Source organism: Empidonax traillii, unplaced genomic scaffold (assembly GCF_003031625.1).
Source record: "Empidonax traillii isolate 1590-97213 ecotype Southwest subspecies unplaced genomic scaffold, ASM303162v1 scaffold544:size423439, whole genome shotgun sequence".
Classification (NCBI taxonomy): Eukaryota; Metazoa; Chordata; class Aves; order Passeriformes; family Tyrannidae; genus Empidonax; species Empidonax traillii.
This window is the reverse complement of record NW_020955737.1, coordinates 332,925-348,706: the sequence shown is the minus strand read 5'-3', so window position 1 is coordinate 348,706 and position 15,782 is coordinate 332,925. Positions and strand designations below refer to the sequence as shown.

General features: G+C 36.1%; 1 protein-coding gene across 11 annotated transcripts in view; it reads left to right on the top strand.

The window, feature by feature from the left end:
• Positions 1 to 15,782, top strand: part of EML1 (EMAP like 1) — an 81,294-nt gene that overhangs the window by 48,223 nt on the left and 17,289 nt on the right. For 5 of the 11 annotated variants that reach the window (XM_027897495.1, XM_027897497.1, XM_027897496.1 and 2 more), the window contains 7 exons: positions 496 to 522; positions 3,675 to 3,804; positions 7,929 to 8,078; positions 9,574 to 9,643; positions 12,111 to 12,221; positions 14,438 to 14,533; positions 15,071 to 15,205. In XM_027897495.1, the coding sequence (XP_027753296.1) occupies positions 496 to 522; positions 3,675 to 3,804; positions 7,929 to 8,078; positions 9,574 to 9,643; positions 12,111 to 12,221; positions 14,438 to 14,533; positions 15,071 to 15,205 (719 nt within the window). The other 6 variants (XM_027897506.1, XM_027897500.1, XM_027897502.1 and 3 more) reach the window with 2 other exon arrangements.

The following is a 15,782-nucleotide window of genomic DNA, read 5'->3' as shown; positions in this document are numbered from 1 at the left end:
ACAGTTCATGTCCCTTCCATGGAAACTGTTGGTTTAGAAACAGAAAACTTCTGATTTACAGATACTGAAAGAACATACTTTCCTTGCCTAACATTTCTCCTTCCATTACACCATGTAAGCAAGGTGTTTGGAATACTTCTGATATTTTTCCCATGGGTGAAGATAAGTAATTAAACAGACATTACACAGGTGTCCTTCTCACCTGGACAAAATCCCTACTGAATTTAATAATTTTTTAAAGAAGGTTATACTTGGTATTTTACTGAAATATATAGTTGCATAATGGAGCTTAAGCTGGTATTTTAATGGTAGGTCAAAACAGAGCCCCTAACTGAGGAAAAGGGTTTAGAAGGTAATTCTCAATGTTTTGCCAAGCCCCAGTTTAGCCGGCAGCAGAATACAACTGGACAGCCCATAGAGCAGGTATTTAGTGAGTTTATTGTATTCAAACACATCTTTATCTAGCCCTTCTGTCTCTGTCTCTGTAATCACAAGGGAAGCGCCGTGTGACACACTGCAAAGGTAGGCTTTACTTCCAAAACCTCATAGCTCTCGAAGCAAAATGGTGGGATAAAAGCTCAATGTGTAAACAGCTGTTCTCCAACTTGTGCGCATTTTGCAATGTTAAAACTTCTAGTTCTTTTGAATTAAACAAAAATATTGTACCATTTATTATACAGTCTACTGAATTATAACCCACAGGTGCACTTTAATCATAAGAACGGGTTATAATTTACATTCCTGTGGACTTATGCTGAAGAATTTGAATTAGAAAAAAAAAACATGTTGAGAGAGCTATATGGCAACATGTGAATGTTCACTGTGTTTGAAGTGGCATTCTGCACTTCTGCTGAAATGCGTATAGAATTTGCCCCTTTGTTGGCTGTTTCGCTCTTAGCCTAACATGGTCATAGAAGCCTTGGTTTTTCCCTTGCTTTTTCTTACTGAGTAGGCTGTAGTTTTTCTGAACGCTGAATAAACAGTCCTAGGCCTCCAACTGATTTCTTAGTGCTTTTTGCTCAATGTCATAAAGCAGAGTTACATTTGGTAAACAAATCATATTGGTTTCTAAAGCTTTAGTTAAATGGTAGTGTAAATATGCACATTTTGGATGCATGTTTATATCTGTGGTATAATCACAGATTTATCTGCTTTTTTAGAGATAGCTATATCCTAACAGTTTTCCCACTAATCAGCATCTTTCAGCTTTGCAATACATGTAAAATTTGATAAAGCAAAAAATGTTTGTTCTTAAGGCAAAGTCTTTTAGAAAGTCTCTGCCTCTGTGTATTCTTTGTACAAATTTATACCTGCAGTCAGTGGTGGTCTCCTTTGCAGATCCTACTGGCATTCTTGTGCCTTATTTTAGTTCAGTAATTGTTAATTTTTGCAACAATTTCAAATTTACAAAACTGCAGATGTAAAAGATACATTTGTCTAAAATTTCACCTTTAGTCTGTCTACGTAGATTTACGATTTATGCTTGTCTGTCTTTACATCTATATCTTCACATTTAGAACTTCTCTGTCTTAAAAACTTATTTAAGAAAAGTACAAAGAAAATTGTGAAAATTGATTGATTGTGTAGATAATATATTTGGAATAGGAACAAAAAATATTTTAATTATGAATGGAATGAATAGAATTATTTTTACTGAAAGTTAGAAGTAAATACACAGTATTAGTTCTGTGTCCCGTGCCTGACCTAGTCAGCCTAAGTTCCTCTTTAATAGTTAGCAGAAAGAGACACACACATGTGTGTTCTGAAGGTGTAACTTATATACTTGTTATAATATACTTGGTATAGTTTACTGCACTTGCTAGTATACACTTGGTATTTCCCAGTCTTGAGTGACCGGGTCAAATAGTTCCACTGTAGATGGCTAAATGCAAGTTTTAGGAGTCCCATAAGCTTCAGATGAGAAAAGCAGCTCAGTGAATTAAACTTTCCTTCATTCCCGGTCTTTGATAAGTCAGTAGTTGTCACTGCTGAAAATCTGTTGACTTCCAGTGCACCAGCATCAGCAGTGCTGGCATGTGTTTCAAGCTCATTAAATAGATGCTGCATGCGCATACAAATAGTCTGTAATGCTTTGCTATTTAATGCTCTGCCCTCTATTTTATTTTCCAATACGGATCTATTGGACTTTTAGAAACAATTCCAATATTCTGTCATTTTCATCAGGCATCTTGAACTTCTAACCTTCTGTCATCATTATTTCACCATTATTATCACTTCTTTTTAGCATTAAGTTTTCTGTTGTTTTCATTTTATTGTCTGAATTCTGTAAATGAAGCTAGAGAGACCTAGCTGGAACTTTACTGTGACAGTTAAGGTAGATCTCTTTCCCACATGAGTTAGTCTAAAGGCAAAATACACATTTAGGTAATACAGGATAGCTATGATGTTTATTTGTTCAACCAATAATTTTTATTGATTTAGTCAGGATTTGTAGCATATGCATTTTTTCAATTAAAATAAAGCCTTAGTTTTCAAATAAAAAAAAAAAAGATATAGTTGTAATGATACTTAACAATTCATAGCATAATTTTAACAGTCCTAAATTGTATAATTTTTTTTCATTTACATGATTTTTGTTACTTTTGCCCTTCCATTTCCTCTGTGCCCACGATTATTCTGTCTAGTAACTCTACAGATGTCACTGACTCCAAAACTGCTTGATTCGCATGAGAACAAGGCTGAACCCCTTGATCTGCCGATGGAGCAGCAAGAGCCAGCACGTTCTGAATCTGGACAAACTTCATCAGAAGTTCACAGGACACCCACTTTGGCCTTGCCACTTCCCAAAAGTCCTAGTCAGACCTTCATGGCATTTCCCAGATCTCCTAGTTTTATAAGCCCCATGAAGTCCCCAAGTCAGTACTTCCAGATCTGTTATTAATCCCTGCTTTTCTCCCCCCAAAATATTTCTTACCAATTCAACACATTACTTTTAGTATTTTCTTCTAGAAATGTTTACTTTTGTCAGCCAATTTTTGTAGCTTCTCTCCTGTATGTCATTTTCCTTTCTTTTAATGTGCTGTCATTGTTGTCATTCCTTTTTCAATGTTTAGTAATTCTTGAAGCACATATCTTTTCTGCATGTACATCAGCATGATTCCTCTTACTAATTGTTTGTGATTCTTATTTCGAATGTATCTCTAGCACTGTATCAAGTGTAAAGTGTATCTTTACACTGAGATGCAAAGAATGCAACTGAGTGTTGGAAAATAATTTAGATGCTGATGCTCAACTGTAAACATTGATTAAAAAATAAAATTAATTTTAAGTGGCATTTCTGCGTTAATTGTAATCTTTGATGTATTTCCCTTTATTTTTAATATTTAAAAAATGTAATATTGTAATATTATTTTTCACCAAAAAAAGTTTCTATTTCAGACCTTTCAGTTCTGTAGTTCTTCATGACATTGTTTAGTTCTAATTCTGCTACTCAGAATATTTAGAGGAAAAGGGACTTCATATGTTTTTAAAAAAATCTGCTTAGTGATTATGATTTAGGATAAAACAACCTGCTAAATTTCTAAGTCTGAGATTGCATGCCATTCTGTAATTGTAATGCACCAAGCTGTTATGTGGGAAGGGATGGAGGAGCACTGAAATTCTCACCTGATGGCTTTTTTTGTGTAACATTGAACGTTTCTGACCTTTTGTAGAGGAAGGATACGTAAAAATGTTTCTTCGTGGACGTCCTGTTACCATGTACATGCCCAAAGACCAAGTGGAATCTTACAATTTGGAAGCAAAAGTAGAACTACCAGCCAAGAGGCTTAAACTGGAATGGGTGTATCCTTTCTGTGCTGGAAGACTACTGGAAATCAATCATTCCTTAATGATTTGGGTTAAATAACTTTTGGAGCTCAAGTGTAGCAGAATTAAGGTCATAGGGTTCATTTGATCGGTGAAGCGACATTCAATTGAAAGTAGGTGTTAATTTGTTAGGGCTGCTGTTCTTCACCTTGTGAAGTACAGGGTGGCAGCTTAGGAAAGATTTTGCTTAAATGTTGCCTGAAGGTTAAGTCTGAAGCATGCTAATTAGACAAAGATTAAACTAGGAATATCCTAAGAATGGAGTGAGCTGTGATTATTAATTACAGTATGCATAAAACAAGGTCAGTTTTTTTTTTTTCTGATTCTTAGCATTAATTTATCATTTTAAACTGTTTTATAAAATGTGCACCATTGTCCTTAAGAGGATGCTACATTCAACTTCCATACTTGAGTAAGCCCTCAATTGAGTAGTGCTTTGCAACAGATAGGTGCTTAGCAATAAAATGAATAAAATACCATCTGTGAAATAATATTTGAATTTATACTTTCAAATGTGTTTAAACACTGTAAATATCAAACAACCAGAATCTTCCACTGACTTCCATGAGTGGACATAACTACAGAATTCTAACTTGAAAGAAATCAGTGTTTTATTAAATACAGAAATTTTCACATTTCCCTTTAAGTACAATGGTAAAATATATTTTTTATTGAAAAGAGAAAATGACACTTCATTTTTGTATAATATTATAGATGATTCAAGATAAAATATAAACACAGGAATATCGGAGTTAATTTTTAATATTTATTAACTTTAGAGACATGAAGTCTTCATAAGGTATTCTATTTTAAGAAAAAGACTTTTTTTTGCTCCCAAATAGTGCAAATAGGAAGTTGCTTTGTCTTTATAAAAAAGAAGACAGGGAACATATAGTCTTTTTCGAAGTTGTATAAATAGAACTTCATGTGGTTTCAGAATATTCAGAGAGTTTCCAAAAGTCTCTTTGTATTCACAAGAGATTAATGACAGATTTAGTAACCATTCTTATTATTCCTGTTGCAGCTGAGCCTGTAGATTCTATCTCAGTCTGCTGGAATTGCATAGATAATGCATACAGAAATAAATGGAGAGATGGGTTAAAAAGACAAAAAATCCACAAAATTAATAAAACAGGTGAGATTAGAATGATAAATACTGCATGCAGCACTTCACCATCTAATTGTTGTACAGGCTTTCACCACATATCACAACAGAATTGAATTATGTCTTTTTACAGTTGCAAGGAGCCCCTCACTTCAGGAGGCTAAGGATGATACAGGGAAAAGTGTTAGAATGCTTGCTGAAACAATAGTCACAAAACAAAACAGATTGTCATTAGCAGTGTGTAGGTGGAACTTGAAGCCAATATTTCTTATAAGAAATTATAATTATATGAGTAGGTCATGATTTCAGTCTCATTAGTTTCTCGCTTAAGCTTATTTAAATAACTGATTATTTGCCAGATGGGCTATTATTTTTAGCTTGAATATTAATATGTCCTTCCAGGTGTGTGTTCGTATACCCAGCAGAATCCTATCTATAAAGGTTGTATATGAATAGAAGAGGTATGAATTAATAAGATGATCTAACTAACCCTATATGGTTATTGAGGAGAGGCAAATTTTTCCAAAAATATTGTGCTAATTTTTTCAGTTTCTAATTTATTTGCAGTTGAACCCAATCATGATATCCATACTTAAAAGTTACAGCAATGACTAGGTATGTGAAGTATTAAAAAAAAATTAGAAAAAAAAGAAGAAGAAGGTAATGCTAAATTTACAGACTGCAGCGATGAGAAGAAAAGCTGTGGACAGGAGAATAAGATAATTTAGGTAGAAACACAAAGACTGCAGAAAACCAACCAGTATTGAAGGCATTCATTCCAGTTGAGTTGGAGAAGCTGTGCTGTTTCGTTGAAGGGTAACAGAACTCAAGTAGGAGAAAACATCTTTGTAGCAGACGAATAAGCCTGGCTGTGGGATTATAGCCAGAAATGCTCTGTAATGTAGGAATGGGGATAGGGAAACAAGATATTGGAGGTGGAGTGGACAAATAGAAAGAGCAAAGCAGGCTACAACAAGAAACAGAAGGAAGAAAATCTGATGTGTGCCGATTTTAAGGCATACCAGAACCATAAAGAGGTATTGCAGTCATGTTAGCAGGTATCTGGATAAGCTGAAAAAGACCTTTGATATACCATAACATATATTAAGTCATGAAGAAACAGAAAATGCTGTGTGATGAAGTGTGAGAGCGGGCTGGAGCAGCGGTGGAAAATTCGAGTGAGAAATCAGTGCTAGGGACATCAGGGAGGGAGCAGTGGCCTGCCCAGATGCATTAGAGAGCAACTCATTTGGCAGGCAGAAGGTTTGAAACAAAAACTGCGGCCAAATGAAAAGAAAAGGTCAAGGTAACATTCCCTGAAGTGCCAGCTCACCAAATCCAAGTTGAAGCCACCAAATCCGAGTGTGGGAAACAGGGAGGAGAAGGAGGGATCAACCCCAGGAGTTTGCATCTGAGAAAAAAGGCCGATAGAAAGAAACTGAGTGTTTGACAACAGCAGTCATGTGAAGGGTTGAATGCAGCATTGTTCCCCACAGGACAAGTAGTAAAGAAAGAAGATTTTCCCTAAAGAATGTAATCTTTCCCTTTTAATAGCTGTTTTCATGCACTGAGATTTGTTCCTAATGAATGTCTGTGTAATGTTTTCGCTTCACTTTTTGAAGAAGTTCTCCTTTTGCCAACTTCAACTGCTGGTTCACTTATAAATTTGATTATGTGTTGTTGAACTAGGGAAATATTATGTTTGCTTCAGTTTGTAATAGTATCTGGCCTTAGAGAGAGAAATAAATTTGAACAAATAAAGCGTTGTCCAGCAATCTAGAGTAGTAACACTAACCTTCACTGGCAGATTCAAAATTCATAGTGAATTCTTTGTAATGGAAGATATTGATTGTTTCAGTGTCTTCAAATTATGTTCCAAAATATCTCAAACTTGAAGTAACTTTGCCTGAAATGTTTCAACTGAGGAGTCTAAAAGCTCTATTTCTGAATTCACACTTTGATGACTGGGCATGCAGCATTAGTACTATTGCATTTATTAGAAAAAATCTGCAAGCTGTTTCTTCTAAAGTAGGAATTTAAATAAAATAACTATTGACCTTACTATTTCAACAACTTTAACATGACTATTTTAGTTTGAGTGGGTTATCATTGACCGTAGAGAATAGTGCACAAGTATCTTTTTTGTATCATGTAATTGGGGTTCCATTATCTCTCAATATATATTTTTCACAGCCAGCTTCTCCAAAATGACTGCATTAGAATGCATTTCTGTTTTGCCAAGATTCTGCTAATGCTGCTTCTTTTTGTTGCCATAAAAAAAAAAAAGGAAAGCCAAAATAGTTGTAGTCCCTAATGACTCTTCAAAAGAATAAAACTACATAATTTGGCTGAATTAACATTCAGTCTAAATGAGATTATTTCTGGATTAATTCCAGTTATTTCACTGAATTAATTTTAGATTCGTGTTGATATGACTAGCATCAGAATCTGGGCCACTGCCTCTTAAATACTACAAAAATAAATTGGAACGGATGATGTAACCCTTTTATGGTTTGTATCCATCTGGCTGGTCATGTCCACAATAATGAAATCAATCAACCTGCACGCAGGGTAATGCAATCAATCCTCCTGTAATGCAGGGAGATGTGCTGAATGACTTGTTAGCATTTCCATCAAGTCTAAATTTTAATTTTAATTAGTCAAGCAGTGTAAATAGTAAATACACCTGGGACAAAATTAACATTGCCTTAGTCTGGTATTTAGCAAATACCAGAGGATACTAAAGGGGTAACATGTCTACAAATCCCTATATTCTTTACCATGGATTTTCTGTAGAATAAGTGTGTTTTAAAGTGTGTAAAATACTTTAACTCTCTGCTCTAGTAAGGGAGGGGTTCTGAAGGTTGCCAAGTGATAAAGCTGTGCTCAAACCAAGAGATGCAGACTGCAAGGGCAGAGATTCCATCTTGTTTTTTCTTATTTTTAACATTCTTCATTGGTAGATAATGTTATTGCAGCTTGACCAACACACTAGCTATGGATATAGGGGTCGGGACTGTCGCAGTAATCTCTATCTTCTTCCAACGGGCGAAACCGTGTATTTCATCGCGTCTGTAGTTGTGTTATTCAATGTTGAAGAGCAACTTCAGAGGCATTACACTGGTCATAATGATGATGTGAAGTGGTAAGTCACCTAATAAGCATTCTTGTTTTCTTCATAAAACATTATTTGGGATAGATACACTCATTTTCATCACTCTTCTTTTAGGATGTTTGAACTTTAACTCCCTTAGGATCTGCTCCTGTTCTCTTTTTTTTAAATAAGATTGAATTATTGCCCTTCACAAGAGCCTGAGTGCCAGGTAGAGGCTCTTTGGGTTCAATCTAACCAAAAAACAGTTTTCATCTCACTTGTGGTCTTTTAGTCTTCACACCGTAGCAGATAGCCTGTAAACCAATCCTGAGCAGCCTGGTTTGTCTGCTGCCATGCACACTTGGTCTTCAAAGCGATTTGACTGTGTTGAAGCTCAGAAGATACTAGATATCAGCAAATATCAGTTTCATTAGATTGAAATCTAAATAAACATATGGTTTATCTTGATGGTATCAGTCTGTTTGCAGAGCATAGCTGAAAAAGAGCACCTGGATTATCTGATGGGCTCAAATGTATGAAATGAGTTTGACATCCTTTCTTCAGATGAGGCATTATGAAACACCTGTTTTCCCTCAAAGTCAAAAATAGACCTGACAACTGAATTTGCTTGAATTGTGAGCATGTTTCATGAATTGAATTGTTAGTATAATCTGGTGGTTTTACAAGGAGATTTTTACCTTGGACCTGTTCCATCTCATTTCTTTCTTTGAAATTTTCAATCACTTTGGATATTTCAAAGCTTTCAGGTTTATTGGAGAGAGGATACCCTTCTGCATTTTAAAGCTGAATTATTGCCACAGTTCATTTTGTAGGGTACTTGGCCTCTAGAACTGCATGCAAAGCATCTGCAATGAAAAAATATTTTTGAAGATTTTAGGGCAAAATTAGACTGTACTCCATTAAAAATTTAAGTTGCTTTTTCTTAGAGGCATTAAGTAACATTGATCACAGTTTTTAGAACCTCAGTTTTAATTTTTGAATCAAAATTTCTAATTTCTGTATCATTTCTTGCTAAAGGAGTTTTTTTACCTTTTGAAAAGCATTAGAGGAAGTTGGTATCTCCCTGTAAAAGTCACTGGTCATACAGTCTGAAGAACATTGTTTGAGTGGATACATCCGTTTGCTCTGGAAGACTGTCACTAGACAGCATTTATGGGACTGACCAGATCTCTGCAACCACTGTTTAGAGACAGCTGAAGTTCAATAAATAGCTCAAACTGAAAACTCCTTACACTGCACTCATTTAAATCTAGGTGAGATGAATCCTGGGGCTTGTTTGACACGTTTTGAGGTATTAGGACTTAAGTAAATTACTGCCTTGTTCATAAGGGAAGAAGAGTTTTTTGAATACAAGACAATGACAATTACTTTTTCAGTTCTGTTTTTGTATTTTTAAGAAGTTTACATGTATGCTGTCTGCTTTTTATGACTAAAACAGGGCTATTTATTACAAGCTCAAGTAATAGTTTGATGAACTAGATAGTAAATGGCTTTAAGTTTGGCCTCTCCTTCTTTTCTTTTTTAGCCTGGCTGTTCATCCTGATAGGATCACTATAGCAACAGGTCAAGTTGCAGGGACATCCAAGGATGGGAAAGTGAGTGACTACTTTGCTGATGTATAGTTGTGTATATTTCATAAGAGTATGTTATTAAGAAGATAAATGCTCTATTCTTTTCATGTTGCAGTTAAATTGGTCTTACATTTTTGGACTGAACAGAAGCAAAACTTAATTTGAGAGTGCCTATTGCACTCTGTCACAGTCTCCCAGTTCCATTATCAAGATTGGTCAGTGGTTTCTGGTCCCATGACTCAGACTGAAGGTCAATTTGGAGCTGGTCTCCGAGAGGCATGGAGGGATAAGGATACAAAGGAGACCTGAGAGGGCAGATGGATGTGGGGAAAAGGAAGTGATTAAAATGTACAGAATAAAACTTCACTTCTGATCACAGCTACCAAACCAAACTACATATAAGAATGGCTTTGGGTTGTTTGCTGTAACAAATAAACTCCTACTTTTGCCATCATCTAAGCAAGAATATTTTTCTCTCTATTATTACCTGTGTTATCATAAGCTTAGCTGTAGGCTAGGAATTTATTTGAACAGAGTAAGATGAATATTGCTCCAAAGAGCTAAGAAAAGTGAGAAAGAATGGGAATAAGCAGAGGCAGGAAAACCATGAGTAAAAAGTTACTCAGCAGAGTATGCAGCTGTTGTCACAGACAAACTATTGAGAATTTTTGGTAGATGTCAACGAAGAATTTTAGTATAAAAACCAGATTATCAATATGGTAACTACTTCGAGTGTTGTGATTTAACCCCGGCCAGCAATTAAGTACAACACAGCCACTCACCCAACCCATCCTACCCTCCAGTGGGAAGTAAATCCTGTGGTTTGAAATAAGAACAGGTGATCATGACAGTGATTACTGTTATATTGTAATAAAATAATAATGACAGTAATAAAAACAATGAAACGAGAAATAACACCCAAGAAAAATAAGTGGTGTGTGATGCAGTTGCACATAACCTGCTGTCCCCCAGCAGTGATTGGCCCCTCCTGGCCAACACCCCCAGTTTATATACTGGGTATGATGTTCTGTAGTGTGGAATATCCCTCTGGCCACTTCAGCTGTGCTGGCCATGCTCCCTCCCAGCTTCTTATGCAGCTCCTCACTGGCAGAGCATGGGAAACTGAGAAGTCCTTGACTTAGGATAAGCATAGCTCAGCAACAACTAAAACATCTATGTTATCAACATTGTTCTCACACTGCATCCAAAACACAGTTCTCTACCAGCTACAACAAAAAAAACCTCTATTCCAGTAAAAGTGAGGACAATGAGGAAAACAAAATCCCAGTTATGCAATATAACGTTTATGTAAAGATAATTTACCTGAGTAACATAAACTAATAGTTTTTATTGTGTATCAGAGAAGTCTCTGACGTTTATTTTTTAACTTCATAAATACAATTACCATTGTACTGGTGAAATAAAATTTAAAGGTTTGATGTCTGTTCTTGAGAGGAATGTGCTGTATAGGTAAACTTATGTAAAAGCCATTTATATAACAGAGGTACTGTTGTGGCCTTGATTTCTTTTATTATATATACTTACTTTGAAGGAGAGTTTCGCTGCTTATGAGCACGAAAAGACTGATGGTTGTTGCGCCTTTTTTTTTTTTTTTTTTTTTTTTTTTTTTTTTTTTTTTTTGATACACTAATAAAGCCTACTCATTTCAGTTCAAATGGATGAGAAAGTAAGGGAAATAAAGCATGGCCCTTGTTTCCCTGCAGAGGTTGAAGGTTGATGGCTCTCCGTTAAACTCCTCACCGTGTTTAAGATTAAACTCCATCGGCAAGTGCTTCCCGGGGCTGCCCCCTGGTGGATCCCGGTGGATGTGGGAGGCAGCGCTGCCGCCGAGCCCGCCTGGGGCTCTCGGAGCCAAAGGAGGAGGAGGGAGGGAGGAAGGGAGGACCACGGAGCTTTCACAGGGAGTTGATCTTGGGCCAGCATGTACGCCTGGAATTTTATTTACAAAAACCAGTCTCATTTTGATTACAGTTGGAAAGAGGAGTCAGAAGATACAGTTCTTTTCCCTGGCCGTTCTTACGACATTGAAATTAATTACATGTTAGAAATTTTTCAGCTTCTTTTTGCACTTGCTCTTTGACAGTTGCCAGAATTATTTCAGCTGGTACAGTTTAAACTGTTCCTGGACCTGCCAGTAAGTCCCATGCCACAAAGTCATCAACAATTTTCACTTCATGAAGAATATCTTAGTGGCCATTAACTTCAGTGAAAAAAATTGAGATCAGTGAGACCTGATGTGCTGTACATTCTGGACAGCCAGTCCCAGAGATTGGTCCTAGACACAGTAATCAGCAAACCATTTGTAGTGTATCTGTGCTTACGTGGGTAACTCTAGAGAAGTTCTGATAATTTTTATACCTTAAATTTTGATAAAATAATTCGAGTTTTTTCAGTTGCATTCTCATTTTTTAAAACTCTGATGGGCTTTTGCCATCATTGTTTCAGCTGATTTTTTCTGTGTCTTTTATAGCAATTACCACCACATGTGCGTGTCTGGGATTCTGTAACTCTGAATACGCTGCATGTCATCGGAATGGGGTTTTTTGATCGAGCTGTCACTTGCATTGCTTTTTCCAAATCTGTAAGTAAAGTAAATGAATAGTCATATGAGGACTCTTTGCTGGAAATGTCTTTGAAGTCTTTCAAATTTAGCTTCCTTGACAAGAATAAACTTCCAGGCTCTCTTTACTCTCTGGTTCCTCTCTAGAGGAGGAAAGTTTGCAACCCAGTTGTTTCTAGCAACTTAGGTTGCTATTAAAGTTAACAATATCTCAGCAGTCTCAGAGATCTACCTTATGCGCAAAATAAACTGCAAATAATTTCTTCGTGGACACACAGTCACAGAAATACTTGTGTACTTGAAATTTCAGTATCCTTAATTGTCTTGAGTCGTCCTAATTTGTTTCTCCCTACATAAGAAAGTCTGCATCTTTTTACCCCCTTGCTGTGCCTAAAATGATTGATTAAAGACCTTTAAAAAGTGGAAGCTCCCATAGGAGAAGCAAAATATTTTGCCTGAAAACAGCAAAGGCATATGGATAAAGGACTGTAAAGAAGTAGAATCCTGTTCTTGGCCTTTTTGCACCATACTTAGAATTCAATCAGAGAGGTAAAAAGTTAAAACATATGCTGATACAGGCAGCATTCAAGTCCCATATAAAAACATGAGTCTGTGACCTGACACGTGCAAGTCTCAAAGCCCTCTGTGTACAACAGAGTAAGCAGTGTATGTGGTGGTGTCTGGTTGTCTTGAGACCATTTTTGAATAGGAGAGGACTAAATGGTGTATTCCCCAGGCAAAATGTATGTCAGTGAAAGTTCCTACAAACACTTGAAATCCATTGATGACAATGTTTTATAGAAAGTAGAAAAGAGAGAAGTGAATTGGGAGAACTGGTTAAGAATGCAAAGATGAAAGCTAACGCAGTTCAAGATCACCTTTATAAGGATAAATAAAGAAGAATAGTGAGCAAATGCTCTGTAAGTACCTCCCTGCAGGGATGGAGGTGCTTAATAACAGAAGATTGCTACTGGCATATACCAGGGAAAAGCAAATGTTTAATGTGTTTGCTTTATGCTGTGATTTCGCTCACAGCTTGGCTTGTTTTGACCATCACTTCCCATTCTGTAGCAGTACTGCTTCTCTCACTTTAGAGAGCCCTCTCTTCAACCCTGTCTCTGTCCCACCTTTTGAGCTGCCTTGGCACAGTTATTTCCATAGCTGTGTGTGAGATGTGTATCACAGGCCTGATTCATTAGGGGACAACGAAACAACCTCTTATATAAAAAAAAAAATGAAGCAGAGTTTACTTGGATTTTCTTTTCCCCACAGAATTGATCTGTTTCCCAAACAGCCTCACTCTATAATAGACCAAACTTTTGTGGTGGCTCAGCTCGAGCAGCAGCAACAGCTGTGCTATGTGTGGTAGAGGGAGGAGTGTTTGATGTTCCTGCGAGCTCATCTGCAGTCAAAGCTAATGCAACTGGTGCCAGGAGCAACAGGATACAAACAATCCTGGGTTGGAAAGTGACTGGATATTCCTTGATGATTTATTCCATTGTACACTCAGCTAGGAAGCAACACCAAAGAAAATGTGGAAAATGGTCAAAAAAGTTCCTCCCAGATAGGTACTGAAAAAAAAATCTGATGATTATACAGCAGTTCCCATTACTACTGAGACACATGTAGGTCAGCCCCTAATTCAGGCAGGATCTTGGTTGGAGTTCTTCATCCAGCTTCTGGATTCACACATCAGAAAAACAGGTACCAACAGGTGAAGGTCTAGGAAATATGATGCATGAGGAAAGACTGAAGGAATTAGGGTAATTAAGTTAAGTGTTGGAAGGCATAACTATAAAAAAGACACCTGCCAGAAATAAGTTGTTTTCTAGTATCTTACTACATTCTCTGATTTTGATCCATTTTACCAATATGAAGAGTAAATTTTTCCCTGTGTCTATATAGATCTGAAAGAAATAATTGCTTTAAATTGCAAAGAAAGAAACTCAGTATGATTATCAGGAAAAACCTCCTTAATAAAGTAGGTAATAGTGTGTAGTTTGCCTTTGGAATTTCCACCACTAAATGTTTGTAAAGACCTCATTCCTGCTGTTTCTCTGTAGTTTGCAAGAGTCCCTTTTCTAGATCCCTTTTTAACCCTGTTTTTCAATTACTCTATAAATTATTATAATTTATGAATATTTCCACTTACACAGAAGCATTGATTTTGAGTGTGCATTTGTATGTTATGCATGTTGTTTGCGTGCTGCATTAATATTTTCCATGTTTTGCTTCAGAATGGAGGAAGTAGCCTGTGCTCTGTGGATGACTCAAATGACCATGTACTTTCCGTGTGGGACTGGCAGAAAGAAGAAAAGCTGGCAGATGTCAAGGTGTTGCAATAAGATATTTTGTACTACTTGTATGTAGATCTGGATTTCTTGTCATAAAATGTCTTTCTGTATTTAACTTTTTGTGCCTTTTTAATGCTTTTGCTTTATAAAAGGCAAAGAAAATGAAGAAAGGGAATATTTGGTCTCTGTTGTGACTATCCCAGTAGTTTGTCTTGTTTTAATTTTGCTATTGTTGTAATTCTAAATTTGATTAGAAATTTCTAGGTAGCAATAATAACAGCATAGAATGTAATAATAAGTGCAGGAACAAAATTTCTTAAACTAATCTTTTGTGTAGAACTTCTCATTATCTGACATGGTTTTGAAGGATAAATTTGGGTACTAACTTATAAAGTCATGAAATCTTTTGACTTCAAAGTGTTCTACCAAAGCATTCCAGACTATGACAATAAATTAATAGCTCGGAATTTTCCTTAAATCAGAAGTATCAGTTTATCTAACTAGAAAACCTGTAATACTGTTTTGTTTTCTTTTAATTTTAGATTTTGATACAATGTTTTTCTTTTTCCTTCCAAGTGCTCTAATGAGGCTGTATTTGCTGCAGATTTTCACCCTACCGATACAAATATAATAGTTACTTGCGGAAAATCACACCTTTATTTCTGGACACTAGAAGGGAATTCCCTTATTAAAAAGCAAGGATTATTTGAGGTAAAACTAAACATTTCCCTAATTTTATGTTTATAGTAATGGTACAGTCATACAGAATTAAGCGTTAGTAAGGTTTGAGTAAATCAAAACAACTAATCATTATTAAGCTTGAAATTTTGCAGAAGCTCAGGTGGCATTCATGTTATGGTAAAGCTTCCACATTCAAGTGTTCAAATGAAATTACCATGCTGTTATTCTTTTTCCTATATTCTTTATAGTACACACTTCCACGCTCCCACCACACCCCCTCTCCCCACAAAAATAAAATTTCCTTAAAATCTCTGTAATTACCTCAGTTAAAAAGCCAAAAGGAAAAAAACAACAGGAACAACAAAAACCAAAACCAAAACAAAAAACAACCAAACAAAACCCAAACCAACAAAACAAACAAAACCAGAGAGAGTGATGTATTCTGGAGGGTTGTTTTTGTTGTTTTGTTAGACAAAAGATTTGCAAAAATCCCATAAAATGTGTAAATGAGTATTCTTCCCTTTTCCTCTGTTCTGCTCAGATACATGCACATATCTAATTCAAATACAGGTTGAGCTGGCCACTATTTGGCAAATATAGTTTTTAT